Source organism: Staurois parvus, unplaced genomic scaffold (assembly GCF_062004578.1).
Source record: "Staurois parvus isolate SC_StPar_1 unplaced genomic scaffold, SC_StPar_1.0 ptg000365l, whole genome shotgun sequence".
Lineage (NCBI taxonomy): Eukaryota > Metazoa > Chordata > Amphibia > Anura > Ranidae > Staurois > Staurois parvus.
This window is the reverse complement of record NW_028318161.1, coordinates 8,260,506-8,278,008: the sequence shown is the minus strand read 5'-3', so window position 1 is coordinate 8,278,008 and position 17,503 is coordinate 8,260,506. Positions and strand designations below refer to the sequence as shown.

General features: G+C 40.0%; 1 protein-coding gene across 10 annotated transcripts in view; it reads left to right on the top strand.

Annotated features, from left to right (window-relative positions):
* Positions 1-17,503, top strand: part of VAV2 (vav guanine nucleotide exchange factor 2) — a 351,081-nt gene that overhangs the window by 177,998 nt on the left and 155,580 nt on the right. For all 10 annotated transcript variants that reach the window (XM_089685277.1, XM_089685271.1, XM_089685270.1 and 7 more), the window contains exon 3: positions 12,904-12,962. In XM_089685277.1, the coding sequence (XP_089541403.1) occupies positions 12,904-12,962 (59 nt within the window). The remainder of the gene's footprint in view (positions 1-12,903; positions 12,963-17,503) is intronic.

The window sequence follows — 17,503 nt, the reverse complement described above, 5'->3', positions numbered from 1 at the left end:
CAGCAAGCACATACGGGAAAAATAAAAACCTGAATTTCAAGAGAGCTAATTTTCCAAGGCTGAGAGCTGCTCTCCAAGACTTAGACTGGGAGGAATATTGGCATTGATGAACACAACACAGAAATGGGAGTTTTTTTCAAAAAGACTGTATGTGAACACACTGCAAAATCTATTCCCATGGGCAACAAGTTTAAAAGGCTAAAAATCAAACCTATGTGGCTTACGGCCAAAGTTAAAAAGGCTATAGATAATAAGAAAAGAGCTTTTATTCAATATAAAAATGAAGGAACACAATCATCGTTTAAACATTACAAAGAATATAACCGAATATGTAAAAAGGAAATAAAGGCTGCAAAAATTGAAAACAATCGACAGATTGCAAAAGATAGCAGGACCAATCCCAAAAAATTCTTCAAATATATTAATAGTAAAAAGGTTCGGCATGTAGGCCCTTTACAAAATAATCTAGAATGGGTGACTGGGGACAAAGAGAAGGCAAATTTAATACCTTCTTCAGCTCTGTGTATACAAAGGAGCATGGGGGAGCTCTTGCCCATAATGGGCAAGGTATTGACACAGCCCCAGATGATCCACATTGGCTCACAATTGATATGATCCAAAAATATTTAGACAAAATAACGGTGACTAAAGCACCTGGACCAGATGGCATACACCCACGGGTCCTTAAAGAATTGAGCTCTGTCATTTCAAAGCCATTGTTTCTAATTTTTGGGACTCTTTAATGACTGGCATACTACCACTGGATCGGCTTAAGGCCAATGTGGTGCTAATATTTAAAAAGGGGTCAAAATCTTTACCAAGTAATTACCTGTTAGTTTAACTTCTATAGTTGGGAAGATACTGGAGAGTTTAATAAAAGACCACATAGATGAGTTAGAGAAATGGAAAAATGTCTCCTGCGCCACTAAATATACTAATATTATTCAGCAGCCAGCACTAAGAGTGCCACAATCTCAACACCAACAATATTCAGATGATTAAAGAAGGAAGGAAGAAAAGCCCAAGGAGGAAGAGGAAGAGAGAAATAAGGGGGTGGGAGGGGTCCTGTTACAAATGAGCAAAACTAGAGCTAATCCCTTCATTTATAATTGTTCTGGTTTTGTTTCCCTTCAGCCCATCACACGATAACTTGGCTGGTTATATCGTCTCCTTGGTCCTCAAGCCCTCCTCCATAGGAGACTTGTTTCCATTTACTGCACTGCTGTTGGAATAAGTGGCTCTTTACTATTAAAATATTTGGCTGTATCTGAGTTGCAAACCAGTGATCTTGATGCACAATTGGCCCAGGAATTTACATGGATCTGCCCACTGTCCTTAAATGGGTATAATCCTTGTTCTACATTGACCAGGAATCTTATTATAAACAGTCATTTCTGTGGGGTGCAGCTAAAAAATCCACCTTTTTGAGGAATGTGCTCTTCCTGGACTACCGTATACACAGGCAATATTTGGACATGGTTAACATGGATATGTTTTTAGTTTAGGCTTATTGCTCTATTCTCATGCTGAGAGCCTTGTTTCCCGCCTTCCACACTCTTTGTTACCACATCTTGCTGTCATCCTTTTTTTGCTCTTTCTTGCAAGAAGGTGTAAAGCATCATCCTTTACCTAGATAATAGTACTGCACCAATTCTTTCTTTCTCCATAATTATCCCTGGAGTGTTTCTTCTGTCTCCACTTAACAGCTCGTCTGAGCCTTTCAATTATTTTCTAGTTCTGAAATGTTTTTGTGCGAAGACTGTGTAATTTCTTCATCTGCTAGAAGGAAATATATTGAATTGAGACTGCACACACTGTTCATCATGATGGGTGTTTTCAATTCTAGTGAATTTCTCTCTCTGCTCTGGGGAATTTGCAATATACACCTAGAAATTCTCTGCTGGAAAGCAAACAGACTCCGCAAGTACTGTTAGGGGTGGACATGCTGTGTTTCATTCCCTGCTTTTACTCTATTATAGGTTGGATAGCAAATTCTTGCAACACTTAATCTGGTGCAGATTCTGTTTTCACAGTTCAAATGGGTGTCCATGTGCAGGATTATGGAAATGTGTTTTTTTTTTTTTTTTTTTTAGGGACAATCAAACCATATGCTCAGAGGTGTATTAAGAACATTTTCTGATATTCATGAAAATCATGCTTGGAAAACAGTGTGTGTGCCCCACTTGGTGAAATGGCTCTTGGAGAAGGAAAACATTTCTGCCACTCTAGTCCCCGAACCCCGTTTGTCACAAACGGTCCTTTTTACTTGTCATTGGCACACTGTGAGAGCATTCTTTTCATTCTGTTTCGACATTCACCTATTCTTTTCATATTTTTATATTTCCTTCGGTCATCTTTTGGTCCAATTGTGTGTTTGTGTGAGCAATAAACTAAGGATGATATTACCCAGTTTGTTGTTATTGTCATTAATTGTTAAATATCATTTTGTATTGTATCGTATTCTGCATTCCTGTCTACATCTTTTCAGTTGGAATATAGACAAGTTAAAACAAGTTAACACTGTTGAGACAGGAAGTGATGGGAACAAAACTCATTTGTAAAATGGGGAAGGTATGTTTTTTTTGGTTTTTTGTTTTTGTTTTTGTTTTTTTTCTCAACAACTCCCCGAATTTTCTTGTTTTTTTTGTTACAGCCTGTCATCAGGATAGGACGTAAGGTTCATTCTCACCAATGGAGACATGGAAACCATAAAAAAACAATTCTGAAATATTTACTGTTTCTAAGTCCATCCAAAATTTAAAAACAAAGTTGGTTGGAGTTGAGCTTTAAACTCATTTGGATGTTGTGCTTTTGACAAGTTCTATTCTAGCAGAAGATCAGAAGACAAAAGAATAGGTGTTTTTGTGGCCTCTGTGGAATTTAATAAAGCACTACCAGAATGAAAAGGCTCTGCCTCTGGGGGTGCTGCAGGTGAATGCAATTTACTTTTTTAAAGATTGCTGTGTACCACATGGGTTCCTTGAAATAATTTGTAATTAGAGTGGATGGAAATATGCCGAAATTGCATCATGTATAGCCAGCATGGGGTTCCTCTGCACTTTGTGTATCAGACGGCAGTTTTTTCTTTACCCATTAAGTATATGTAGCGGCTTTGAGCTTCCTGAAGACGTCCAAAACAGACAAAACTAGTTGAAGCTGTGTTTCCCAGGCAATGTGTCACATCCTATCCCATCCCTGGAGCGCAAGCCAGCTGCTGGTCCCGGAGTGGCGGCAGCCATCTTAACCATAAGCACTGCATGTACTTGGTGTCGGCCCTTAGGCATATATGTGAGTGCAGTGTAATTGTAAGGTTTTATATGGTTTAATAAAGTCGGCTGCTTTGCGCAATGAACCATTTCCTTGATACTGTTTTTTGAGTGGAGGTGTATTGCATTGGAATAAATTGCATCCTGGTACATACGAATAGTAGTGGTGCACCAAAATGAAAATTCTGGTGCTGGAAATGAAAATTCCGAATGTACTTGACCGAAAACAGAAACCGAAATGGACAGTTTTTAAAAATTAATATATTTTTCAAATGCAATTTTTTTTCAAAAACAATACACTTTAATGATTAAAAACAAAACCTTTTTTTGGTAAAATGTGAAAGATGATGTTATGCCAACTAAATAGATACCCATCATGTTATGCTTTAAAATTGTACACGCTCATGGAATGGCGTCAAACTACGGTACTTAATCTCCATGAGTGAAGCTTTAAAAATTTCTATAGGTTACCAGTGTAAAGCTAAAGAGGAGGACCAGTGCTAGAATTATTGCTTTTGCTCTGATGTTCGTGGCAATACCTCACCTGTGGTTTGAACACCGTTTACATATATGGGTGTGGCCCGTGTATGCGTTCACCACTACGTGCGAGCATGGGGGGACAGGGGCACTTTAAACCTTTTTTTTTTTTTTTTTTTAATGTATTTAGGTTTTTTGTTTTTTTTTTTGTTTTTTACACTATCCCTTTAAAAAAAAAAAAAAAAAAAAAAGTTGTAATCACTTTTATTCCTATCACAGGGAATGCATGCATCCCTTGTGATAGAAATAATTAGTAACAGTTCCTCTTTATGGAGAGATATGGTCAATAAGACCCCACATCTCTTCTCTACAATGTAAAGCATTAATCTAATGCTTTTAAAAAAAAAAAGAAAAAAAAGAAGGCCTTGTTTACAAGGCACCAGAACCGGAAGTGACATCACTCTGGTCCTCCAAGAGCATAGAGATGCGTGGAGGCCATCTTTCCTTCACTTATCTCTGTGCCCAGCACGGGATCGTTCGGTGGTTTCTCAGGTAAGGCTGAGAACAATCGGGCAGCGGCGAGAAGGCGGGGTTATGGCCGACAGGGGTGTTTTCGGCTGAAACGTTTCGGCCACCGAAATTTGGTGCACCCATAATGGATAGTCAAGTTGGTGGCAAGACACATAGTGGGTCCAGCCAAAAAAGTGCAGTAATAGAAGGTCCATCCATTTTGGTGAGTGCAAATCCATTTGGGGTCACCTGGAGTACCTGGAAGTGGTCACCTGTTTATCTGTTATTAATGGCACCAGCACCTGTTCACCTATCTTTTGGTTTTCATGCAACTATTATTTGAATGGGACTTGCTGATATATTGGACATTAGTTGAATTTTCTGTATTTTTTAATTTACATTTTTGGCAGCACAGTCTTTATACACATTGATAGGGTTCATAAGTGTGGATGTTAGACACATTTTGAAGACTGCAGCAGCCATAATCACATTCATCTATGATTCCTTCATTTTTTTTGGTTTTGTTTTGCCTGTGGCGCAGAATTTTTATTGTTATTTAGCGTGCATTCATCACTCATTATTTGTACCCAAAGTTGTCTGTTCTGAATTATAAATCTTGCAGATTTTACATCCACCATAGCAGTAACACATGCAAATCTGAAGTATTCTCTTATCAGAGCACATTGAGAGCTATCTGCAAGAGCTGTGAATTCATTCAAAGTTTTCAAGTCCACAGGTTAATCTTTTTCTCAGGTTACATTTCACATGTGTTGAACCTTTGGTAAGATTAGCCCTTTATCCTGAAATATGGAATTTGAAAAAGACTGAAAAAATCTCTGAAAATAGAGAAATTATGACATTTAAAAGGGACTTCCCTTTTAAATGCCATGCAAGTTTTTTTCCTCTCTATGTACAGATAGCTCAGTATTTACTGTTTGGATGTACCACTGTTGTTCTGTTTATCTTATATGGTTGGTGAAGCCACATTTTCATGTCATTTTATTGTCATTTCATTGTTACTGTTGCATACTAATAAAAATGATAAAAAAAAGGGACTTCCCATCTAATGAAAAAATACAATAATTTTACAGCTGCTCAATTCAATAAACCATTTTTAAGGGATTCTTGTACTAAGAGAGAAGCAGACACTCTTAGGCTCCATGCACACTAGAATTTTTTATTAGGGTAACACTGTTTAGCTTCTAGGAGCAAAAAAAAAAAATGCTGAGAACAGATTTTAGGAGCTTAAAAATATGACCGTGTGCATGGAGCCTAAAAATGTCTGTGCCTGCCCCCCCCCCCCCCCTTGTGAGTGCACAGCTTATAGAGAGCAACAAGGGGATGTTTCTACTGCATAATCAAAGATGAGTTTTTTCCACTTAGAACCAGCAATGCAGTGCTTAGGCAGGGGTGTGATCACATGCAGGAGCTAAAATTCAGATCTCTCTTGATTTGTTGTGAGACATCAAAGTAAGTAATTTTTGCAGAGATGGTTCAGGCCTTTTATATAGATAAGCCTCTGTCAAGTAATTTTCCAAACAAATTTGGATCAAAAAGTATCCTTGCTGCCCTGATCAAGACATGATTGTTCACAAACAAGGAGTTGATGTACTAAAGGCAAAAAGACTGTACACTCATTTTCCCCAGAGCTTGGTAAACGTGATAAAGTTTTGCTGATTTCCACCATCCAATCATGTGCAAGCAAAATGCTTATTTTTTTTTTTTTCCTTGCACCTGATTGGGTATTCTTTACAAAGTGAAGCTTTACCACATCTACATTTACTAATAAAAAAAAGAGTTCAACTGCACTTGCAAAGTGAATAGTATATTTACCTTTTAATAAATCAGTCCCAGGATGTACATCTGTAGGTTGCATTTAAAGTTTCAGTCACCCAAAAGTGAAGTCTTGAAAGGTAGTGGTAGGTGGAGCGTGTTGGACTGTGCCAGCTTCTGACTTCTTCCAAGTCTTTGATACCCCAACAGTGGGATCTTTCTGCCTTAATTCTGGACTCTCTTTCTGTCTACTTGAGAATTTTGGGTGTTCCTGTCAACTTTTTTTGTAATCCAGCTCATCCTGATACATTCTTCATAATATAAAATAAACATAAAAATCCAGCAGAGGTGGAGGATATCCCTCACGATGGCCAGAGCAAGAGTGTAGACTTTCCCTGGGAACTTAGCACAGTGATTTCATGAGTAGAGCCCCAGAGAGACAGAAGAAACTGTCAACAGGTTTTTGCCTAGCATCCAGCACACTAAAATATCTGTTTTCAGTAGAGTGACCCTTTAACCCCAGAACAAGCATGCACTGTAGCATATGTATTTTAACTGCTTATGCCACTGATTTTTCATCTGAATTTGAAATATATGCAAATAGCAGGCTGTGAGGTATAAGCAGGATAAAGAGCTACAACAAAGAAGCTTTATGAGGCATCTAAAAATATTTATTTCTTTTGCACTAGGAAATTCATTTTTCATAGATCTGCAAGGCAAGCAAGCAGCACAGTGCACTATAGGCCCATCATAATGCAGCTGTCATATTGATGAGCAACACTGATTTCAGGGGAGTTTGCTGGTGTTTACAATGGTATAATGACTGTGGCCTGGGACCCCAAAGTGGGGGCCTTTCTGTACCACCCATCTCCATTACAATTTATCATTTTGTATAAGTCACACACAGCTACTCTCAGGCATGTCTGTGGGGTCATTTGGGTCTTAGAATTGAGTCTTAAATAACTCTGAGGCCTGTGATGATGATCAAGCTGTTTCCATCCCAGATGCACCACAACGTCATATTCCTGGCAAGTGACAAAGGGAGAGGAAGGGTAAATTTTCGTGTAATGAGCTATTGATGTCTGCTGGTCAACTGGGGATAGTGACGCTCAGTGGGGGAGCTGTGACATCAAAGCGCTCCATGATTTCCCCAGATCAATCTGTTCCTCTCCTCTCTGCAAGAAATCAATACTCATTGGATGTAACACTGCCAGGCCCCTCTCATCTTTGATCTCAATGTTCTGTCCTTCCCATGTTTGGGCAGTTGGGACAGCCAAACTCAAGACTAAAGCCCGTACACATGATCAGAAAATCGTAAAAAAAATGCTTTAAAAGCGATTGTACGATAATTTGATCATTAGTACACAACAATCGTCGGAAATTACACAGAGACAAGCATGACAACTTTTAGAGTATGATACCAGATCGTATGATTTTTGTTTAACCAGTACAGTTTCCGTCCGAAATTACCATACAAATACATTACTGAACATTACATCACTTTTGAATTTTTATTCTATCGTACAAGAATTCTCATAACTTTAGTAACCTCCGCACTTTCAATATGAGACTAGCATGCAAAAGGAAAAAAAAAAAATCATACTTCTGATATACTCATTGTGTATACAGGGCTTAATGCAAACATTTTCACGTGCTTGCAAATAGTTTAACTTTGTAAACTGTGCCATGTCCAATAATGTGTAATTGTTCTATCTTCACTATCCCCTGCACACCAGCTGAAGTGATACAGATGGCATCTAGTAGGATTGCCTGTACTGGCTGCTCAAATTAGAATGGTGGCAGAGGAGAGTCCCAAAAGGCATTTGTTTAAAGACAAAAATGTAATGTATTGCAACTTGGTAGTCCTTAGATGTGATGGTTGCATTAGTTTCCCCGTTTTCAGGCTTTTTTTTCTTTTTTTACCTAATAATCCAGTCAGTAACACACTTCCTGTTCTTGGGCAACAACACTCATCTTACTGTATCTGTGGAGTAGTATTGTCACCCTAGGCTGATGTCCTGATATGGACTATAAATAACATCCTCTTCTCCTCTCCTTGTGAATTGAGATATCTGTTTTAGTGTACAGGAAGTTGCAAGGAAACAATGTAAAAATTTGCAGCCTAAAAAAATGAGTCTTGGTCTTCAGTGTAGAACTGTTGCACAGCATGAAAGATGCAGTAGAAACAAGGAATGTTGCCACAGAAAGATTAAAGATTTCATAGGTATCTAAACCATTATAATTGCTTGAAAAGTTGATTTTCTTTTTACTTTTAGAGCTGTATTCATAACATAAACTTTATTTTTTGAATATCAGCATTGTAAGGCCTTATTGACACTGGCAATGTCAAACCTGCATTTATATGTATTTTTAGGAAGTTTCTAAATGCATATAAATGCCCGTAACAATTTTTCAGTGGAGTCCTTCACACTGTCCATTTACCTGCATTCTTTGTAACCAGGATTCAGTTTAAAAAAAATCTAAATGCCATCGAGTTTGGGAAGCATGGGTCACCTACTTTCTCCTGAGGGATTTCCACCGCCGCCTCCTTAAAATCCGATGTGTGCTCAGATTCAAGCAGAGAACTAGTAGTGGACTGTGACCCCCCCCCCCCCCTTCCCAGGTCACCTTCTTTTCTCATCCCCATATTCTCCTCTTCCTGCTATATTCAGATTTTCTGAAAATACATTTTCCTTCTCTCCTTTTCAGCTTATGAGTGATTACATTTTTTTTTTCATTTTTACGTTACCATTTCCATAATAAAGAACATATCCAATAGGCATCTTTATTTTCTAATGTTTCTGTCATAAGGCTGATGAGCCTCCCTTGCATTTATATACTTGAATGGTGTGTAATCCAATAACTGTTTTTACACATCAAGGTATTTTTTCTGGATACTTAATGAAATGCCTTACTTTATTCTTCTATGTTTGCACTTGAAATAAATGAAAAGATTAAACACACACAGAAACTAAATCCATGTAAATGTTTTAATGGCTAAAGGAACATCTAAACGCAGGAAAAACATGACCTGGAAGGCACAAAAGTTGTTTATACTTCCTAAATCAATTTTCCTTTATTCAGAAAAGCTAAATGTAGGTCAGTATGAAGGAGGCCTAATAGCAAAACAAACAAGTTATTTTTTACAATCCAATATAAGTTTATAATTCTCCTTTTTATGTTCCTGGATTCCCTGCATGCTTTGCAGCTTCTTCTCTGCTACTTACTGGCAGAACAGAACACAAACCTCCTTGAATTGCAGGTATTAAAATAATTTTAATGTGATATATTTACTAGGTACGTGTCTGAAATAGAAACAGTGTTGAGCCTTTCATGTTAAATGAGCTCATTTCTCCGGACGCCCCATGAACGCCGGTTTTGCTGTATCTCTGCGGGTCATTTTTTATCCCCCTTGACTTTAAAAAGCATAAAATAAGTGTAGTGCGATTGAGTGGTACAGTAATCTGGTGTGATGCGTCCTCATGTATAATGTATGCCTGTTCACAACCGCCAGGGGGTCATCCGCCCTCCAGCCATTCAGCATATTTGTCTTCCAAGACATCCAGCCATGATTCCGCCTTTGAAGGGATTCTTTTCTCTCTAGTAAATGGGTCATCTGTGTGGGGCTTATTCTGTCATGCCCAGAATGAGGGGGGGCGTAGTGCAACAGTGTCCATCTGTGACAACTTCATCGGAGCTAATAGATGGATGAAAACTGGCAATGTTCATATTTTCTTCTTTGGCTGAGCTCAGCACAGTTAGGTCTGACGTGAAGACACACACACGTACACACACACACACACACACACACACGTACACACACACGTTAATGACCTCGACAGAGGCTTTGGAGATAATGTAAAGTAAGTTTAGTTTCTCAATAATGGTTTGAGGTTTATCCCAAAAAATATTTTGGTTTGTAACGTGGCCATTTTTCATACTTCTAAGACTTAGTGGTTCAAAGTTTGATGGCTTGTCGCTGCTACCGCAGCTGTTATACCAGGGGTCTCCAAACTATGGCCCTCCAGGTGTTGTGGAACTGCAAGTCCTATGAGGCCTTGCAAGACTCTGACAGCCACAGGCAAGACTTGCATCTGCAGCTGCCCACTGTGGCTGAATGTCCTGCTGAGAAGTTGTTTTTGATAAACAGCTCTAGCCTTGAAATGTGCAAAGTATTTTTGGTGTCCTCTCTTGTTCAAAGCAAGGTCCATAAAGACATGTGCGTTTGTGCAGGCCAGTCAAGTTCCTCCACCCCAGAGCCATGACTTCAACCCGATAGAACACCTTTGGGATGAGTTAGAGCGGAGCCTGTGAGCCAGGCCTTTTCATCCGACATCAGTGCCTGGCCTGACAAATGCACTTCTGGAAAATTGGTCAAACATTCCCATAGACATACTCCTAAACCTTGAGGACAGCCTTCCCAGAAGAGTTGAAGCTGTTATAGCTGCAAAGGGTGGGCAAACTCTGTATTGAACCCTATGGACTAAGACTGGGATGCCATTAAAGTTCATGTGCTTGTAAAGGCAGGCATCCCAATACTTTTGGCAATATATTGTATCTAAATTCTTCAATGGAAAAGTTGGGTTAAAGTAATATTAAATTTTATTTTTATTACCTGCTAGTGCCACTTTTACCATCCTTAACTAGCTTTTAAAATTTTTCATTTTCAAACCCTGAATCATTGATTTTTTTATTACTTTCTCACCAAGTAATACCCACTGCACTTTCCTCTTGCTTGACTCTGCAGCATTTCCATATGGTAAGTGTTCTGGAAGTAAGGAGTTATAATTAAAATATCAACTGCATCAGTCTGCACATAAAGTAGCAAACAGGATGACTTCTACAAAAAAGTGTGAACTAATTTAGTCCAGAATAGGTACAGTAATGATGCTATAAGTAGAAATTATCTTTTAAATTACCCAGATAAATTGGCTTTCAATCGTGTCATGAGCTCTTGGTGAAGTTGGTTACTGCCATCTCCAGAGTTTTTGCTTTACAACACAATGACTTCACTAAATTGAGTTGTAGTTTCTACTAAGCTGTCATCATCCACTGCCTTATTGTGTATATGTGGAGCCTCTAACTGGGCAGAAGGCCAGCAGGTAAATTGACTTGTACCCCTGCTGTTCTAATGTGAAATTTAACTCGACATTATGTGAGTTGAAAGTTGCTTGTGTTATTCAATTAGCTGTGGATGTAATGTCACTTGGTGTGTGTTTTCTCCAAGGAAGAAAGACTACTAAGACTAAATCTACTATTCATGCCTTATTCATGCCTGCAGTGCAGGTTTAGAAAAACAAACTACCCACTGCTCATCCCAGCTGACCCAAAGGGATTTTTTTATGGTACATGGACTTTTGGAGAGGTGCTTGCGGGATTCTTTTGATATATTTCAATATCCATAAAACTCTGCTTCTGCCAATGTTTTTATCAGGCTAGAGAAGTTTAAACTTGTTCACAATGTCAGCATAGCTCGCATAGGACCGCAGGAACAAGGGAAGAGGTTAATTTTGCAATCCTGCTTGTTTGCTTGGATATCTCAAAAGGAGCTCATATGTTGTGAATTGCTCACCAGTAAAAACCTTTTTGTACAGTTAAAGTTCATTATTCCAAGGTAAAATCTCACAGGATATAATTACTGGTTCTACCAGCGCTCCCTCCTAAAATGCATCTTCACCTTGATAAGATTGAGTGTGAAGAAAAATATTTTGCTTTACGTGTCCCTCCAGAATAGATTGATTTTTATATCAGGTGGAAATTCTAATTTTATGGTAATGTTTGCAGCCTTCAGAATTGGCCTGTTGGTTGGAAGTTTCAGTTCTCTGAGGTTATTTATTCCGCTTCTCTGAGCTACCGAGAACTACCTGTACCTAATTTCAGGAAAGCTGGCATTACCAACAACTATGGCAAATTCACATTGTTCTTTCTACTGCCACTTTAAGAATCTGTTGCTATGGCAGTGACACATTGTTAGAGAATTACCACCTGTTCTCACAGATTAGGAAACTGGTGGTAATTAACACTGACACCAGTACTTCCCACTGTGTCCCCAGCACCATTCAGATACATGTAAAAGGAGATACAGGTGATGTCATTACCCAAATATGAGCAATGCCCATTTGTGGAAAATGACTTGTCACTGGGTGGGCATAGTCTAATGGCTCAAAAGATGCTATTGGACTGCATAGCAGCTAGCTTTTGCCCCTTCCATTAGCGGTCAATCAAAGGTGAAGTGATCCTAATGGGAAACTAGTCTGTCAGTTCTCCATCAGGCTCCCCACTCCCCAATTCAAAATCCCTTGGCCATGCTCCTGGCAGTGTGACGGGCATATTGACCGGGAAGGGAGGGTGGGAGTGCGTAAACCAAGGAAGAAGTGCCCAGTGTGGACAACCTTCCTCAGTGCAGACTTATACAGATTCATGCACCTGCCTGGGACTCGTACATGAATTGGGTGCAAGCACAGACACTTTTGGTGTTACACCCCAACAGAATTCTACATTTTCTAAATGGTGTCTTCCACACTCTTTATGAATTCCACTGTATGTGTCTGCACCCAGCACCTCTACAACATCATAGAGATCATTAACAAACCTTCATGCAATAGCAGAGAAAGAGCTCTTGTTGCAATAGGGAGCCTGTCAATGAAGAATATGTACACTGTCATTGCAGCAAAGTTGTTTTTTTTTTCTGGTAACTGAGCAAGTTACCTCTGAAATATTTTTCATGGTGCTGAGAAAATATTCTAATTGGATGAATTCTTACCCAGCATTTGGGTCAGTGTTACACAGGAACATGCTTAGACTTAGTTTCCTGGCTGTCTGTCTGCACAGAGAGCAAGATTTTGCTCATTTACAATGATTTCTGTTTATCTTGCAGGTGATCTCAGCGTTGTCCAAAATCTCCTATCACAGCATTGCACAATCCAAGGGATACAGGTAATTATTTTTGTTTTATAATTGTACTGGATTGACTCTTACCATATTTTAAAAGATCTCAAAGCCTAAATGTCAAAGTTATGTTCCCCTGCCTAGTGTCACGTAGAGCTAACCTAAAGTCCAAAAATGGACAATCAGTCCAGACCACCCCTCGATGCTACCATCAACAAAAAAAAAAAGCTCTGAAATACGCATTTGATTGGGATTGCTTGTGTTCCATGCAGCTGCTGTTTCCTTGGCTTTTCCAATTCACCATCGGGAGGCAGAGGTGCAGTTATTTCAGGACTTAACTTTTTTTTTTTTTTAAGCCAATTTTCCAACTGTAATTAATTTTAGATGCATAAAAATTTGTGCTTGCTGGTTTGTCATCTGTCAGTAAGACGTCCAAAATCCATGAATTCTGTTTTTCAGCAGTTAGGCTTTCAAGTATTTAGGAGAACCAGAGCTTTTCAGGTTCAGAGACTGATGTGATTGGTCTGTGTGTTCTGTAGAGTGCTGAAGAATCCATTGTTGGTATGTAAATGCTGGAGAAAATATATATTATATATAGTTAATACCTATTTATATGAAATGTATTATTTTTCTTTCGGTAATGCTTCTAAATATTTACTTGGCGGTGACCTTTGACCTTGTACTTATGTCTACTCTTTACTGTGGCTGATTTAGCATCTTCCCCTCTCTAGAACCATTTTCTCTCCTCTTCTACTTGCATTCCCTCATTGTTCAGCTGATGGCGCTTTTTCTAGAGCTGTGTGTGGGAAGAGATGTATTCTCTGGGTGATACAAATCATCATTAGACAAGTGGATACATCTGTGGACATGGACCACACCTCACTGTTTATCTACTGGCTTTTGGAACATTATCCCACTCCAATTTCTTGGGGAAAGTGCTCTGTGTTCACTGCCAGCGACAAAGATATTCGAAATATAAACACTGCACAGTTTCACACACTGCTCCCACCAATGTCCGTTCATCAACTGTACTACTCCTCTATAAATCCACTGGCTGCAAAGCAATGTTCTGCAGGTCCTTAGAGGGGTCAGCAATGGAATAATTTGCATAATGTATCAATATGTATCTGTCGTGAGGGAAATGAGACAGAGCAATGTTTTGCAGATCTCTAGAAAGGTCAGTAATAGAATCATCTGCAAAATTTACAAATATTTATCTGTCAGGTGTAATTGGGGCAAAGCAATGTTTGGGAGAAAGGGCATTAATGGAAAAATCTGAATAAAATATCAATATGTGCTGTATATGTTGGGGTAAAGCTGGAACAGAGCAATGTCCTACAAATCTCTAGAGGGGTAGAATTCCTCTTAATCCATTTAAGATTTAAAGTACATCTAAAGAGCAAAAAGTTTGCTGTAATAGTCCTTATATTTCGTGGCTGCGTGGTTTTTGGTAACCTAATGATCCTATCACCAACACACTTTCTGATCCTTCACATCACAATCCCCATCTCCCCTTAGGTTCATATTTCTTTGGCTGGAGAACGGTCATGAAATTGAACATGTTCCCAACCCACAGAAAAATGTGCTGTATCAGATGCGCGGGAGTGCTGTTACTTCTGAAATGCACCCCCACACATTGCCACCTATGGCACATTTTCACACACACCAAGCAGCTTGGTGCAGCGCAATTTTAAAGGAAAGTTCAGGAACATCTTCGCTGTCTTTCTTTAAGGTAGGGCATCATTTTAAAATGAATGGGCTGCCCAGCCTGTGATGCGGGCATGCAAAGTTCTTTCTTTACATCACAGTTCCCTCCCTTTTCACATCAAAATCACATAATTTCCCCCCCCCCAATAATTGTCCTTTACCCCCCATTACTGTCCTCAGCACCACTAAAATTGTCTTCAGCTCCCTATTACTGTCCTAAGTCTACCCAGAATTGTCCTCGGCTCCACCCATAAATGTCCTTAGCTACCACATAATTGTCCTCAGCTCCCCCTCACATTACTCTCTGCCCCCTATTACTGTCCTCAGCCCCCCATTACGGTCTTCAGCCCCCTATTACTGTCCTCAGTCGTCGTCCCCCCTTCACATTACTGTCCACAGCCCCCTCTCACATTGCTGTCCGCAGCTCCGCCACTCACATTAATGTCCACAGGCCCCCCCCCTTACGTTACACTTCTCAGCCCCCCCTTATAATTGTCTTTAGCTGTCCCATAATTGTCCTCAGCCCCCCACATTACTGTTCTGTCCCCCCATTATTATCTTAAGCAGCCTTACTTCACATTCCCCCCTCCCTCCAATTCTACCTTCTACAGGAGAGCGAGAGGCACAGGAAGTCTGGACAGAGGCCGGGCGCTGCAAGCTGGTGATTGGTTGCTAGGTCAGTCCTAGCAACCAATCTGCTGCCTGATAACTCGGGAAGAAAAACCTCCATGCTGAGGTGTTTTTCCTCCTTTTGTAGGCTACGAGGATGACAGCGGTGATGGTGGCATGGTGCAACAGGCTTCTAAATGGCGGGACTGCGGTGGTCTGGGCAGAAAAACGAGGCGATCCACATGCGACCCGTGGTCTGCCATTTAGTGCTGCCTGCCATAGGGGAAGGGCTAAAACTGTGCTTGTTAACACTGTAGAATGCAGAGAACACATGGCGGAACTAGATTTCTGGCAGGATTAACCACACAAGTTCATTGCTGGGGCTTACCCATTCTTTAGTCTAACAACTACTGTTCCAAATATTGCATTCCCATTGCAGGGAATATAACAGGATTTAAGTTGCATAGTTTATCGCATTATTTTGGGTCACAGAAAGTTCATAAGTTGTGCCAAGATGGTGAGTAATTACCTGTGACACATTTCACAACCTATAAGACCAAGCTAGTGGCATCTGCGATTGCTCCAATCTGCTGCCTGCATTCAGTAAAGTATACCACCAATGCGCTGGGCACAGAATACTTCAAATGGAAAATTCACCTTGTCCGAAACTTGAACTTTGAATCTCCAACAAAAGAGAAATTTCAGTTTGAGGAAACTATAATGGAGTTGGGTCTCAAAATGCATGCATTTTTAAATAGTTTGATATACAGGTGTACCTTGGTTTTCAAATGCCTTGGTTAACATAATTTTCGTTTTACGAATGAAAATAATGCCTCGGTTTACAAATTGTTTTCGTTATACAAAGTGTATGTCGGTGCCAATTTTTAAATGCAATTGCTGGCTTTTTTTTTTCTTCACTATAGCTCACAGAATTAGCTGTCACTTTCCCCGGAGTTAAAGGAAACTTTCTTTCTTTTAGCTTGGGGAAATAAACTACAAGGAAAATTTCTTTCTTTTAGCTGGGGGGAAAGTGATAGCTGAATCTCTGAGCTCTAGTAAAGAAAAAAAAAGCGGTAATGCATTTAAAAACCGGCACCATAATAAATAAAAAATTGGCGTGGGGTCCCCCCTCCCATCCATACCAAGCCCTTCCGGTCTGACATGGATTTTCAGGTAACTCCCACTCCAAAATGAAAAAAAAAATGGCGTGGGGGTCTCCCCAAAAATCCATACCAGACCCTTATCTGGGCATGCGGTTTGGGAAAGGGGGGGGGACGAGCGAGCCCCCCCCTCCTGAACCATACCCGGCCACATGCTCTCAACATGGGGGGTTGCTTTGGGGCAGGGGGGGCTTATTGGAATCTGGAAGCCCCCTTTACCAAGGGTATGGGGTACATGGTCCTGCTACTCATTCACAAAAAACAAAAAGTGTAGTGTGAAAAAAGACAGGACAGGTCTTTGACAAGTCCTTTATTAAAAAATAAAAAATAAAAGAATGTCCCTGCAGTAGATCCAATGTCAATCACAATGCCCGCTGCCGACCCAAAAAAAAATTAAAAAAAAAAAAAAAAAGGCTCTGCTTCCGAAGATGATCCACGGCTGTCTGCCTGCTCCGGAGGTGACAAGGTGCTTTGGGTGGGAGCGGTGGGAGCCCCCCTACCTCAAAGCAACCCCCCCATGTTGAGGTCATGTGGCTTGGTATGATTCAGGAGGGGAGGGTGTGCTCACTTGTCCCCTCCACTCCCCCCTCTTTCCTGACCTGCCGGGCTGCATGCTCGGATAAGGGTCTGGTATGGATTTTGGGGGGGACCCCCCCCACACCATTTTTTTTACATTTTGGCGTTGGGTGTTCCCCTCAAAATCCATACCAGACCCAAAGGGCTTGATATGGATGGGAGGGGGAACCCCACGATGTTTATTTACTTATTTTTTTAATTGCCGGCAATTCTTTTACATTCAGCTGTCAGTGGGGGACCCCGCTGACAGCTGATACATTAACACATGGTTGTCACTACTAAAATATCACATGACTTGATTAAATAACTCATGCGGTATTTTAGTAGCGTTTACTGTTTTCTGACTTCCAGAACGGATTAATTGGTTTTCAGTGCATTCCTATGGGAAACGGCGTTTTTGGTTTACAAATTTTTTCCTATACGAAAAGTCCCACAGAACCGAGGTATGCCTGTAAACTGAGGTATGCCTGTATTTCATTTTTAAAGTATAACTCTAGGAAAAACTTTTTTTTTTTTTTTTCCATTTTGAATAGAGTA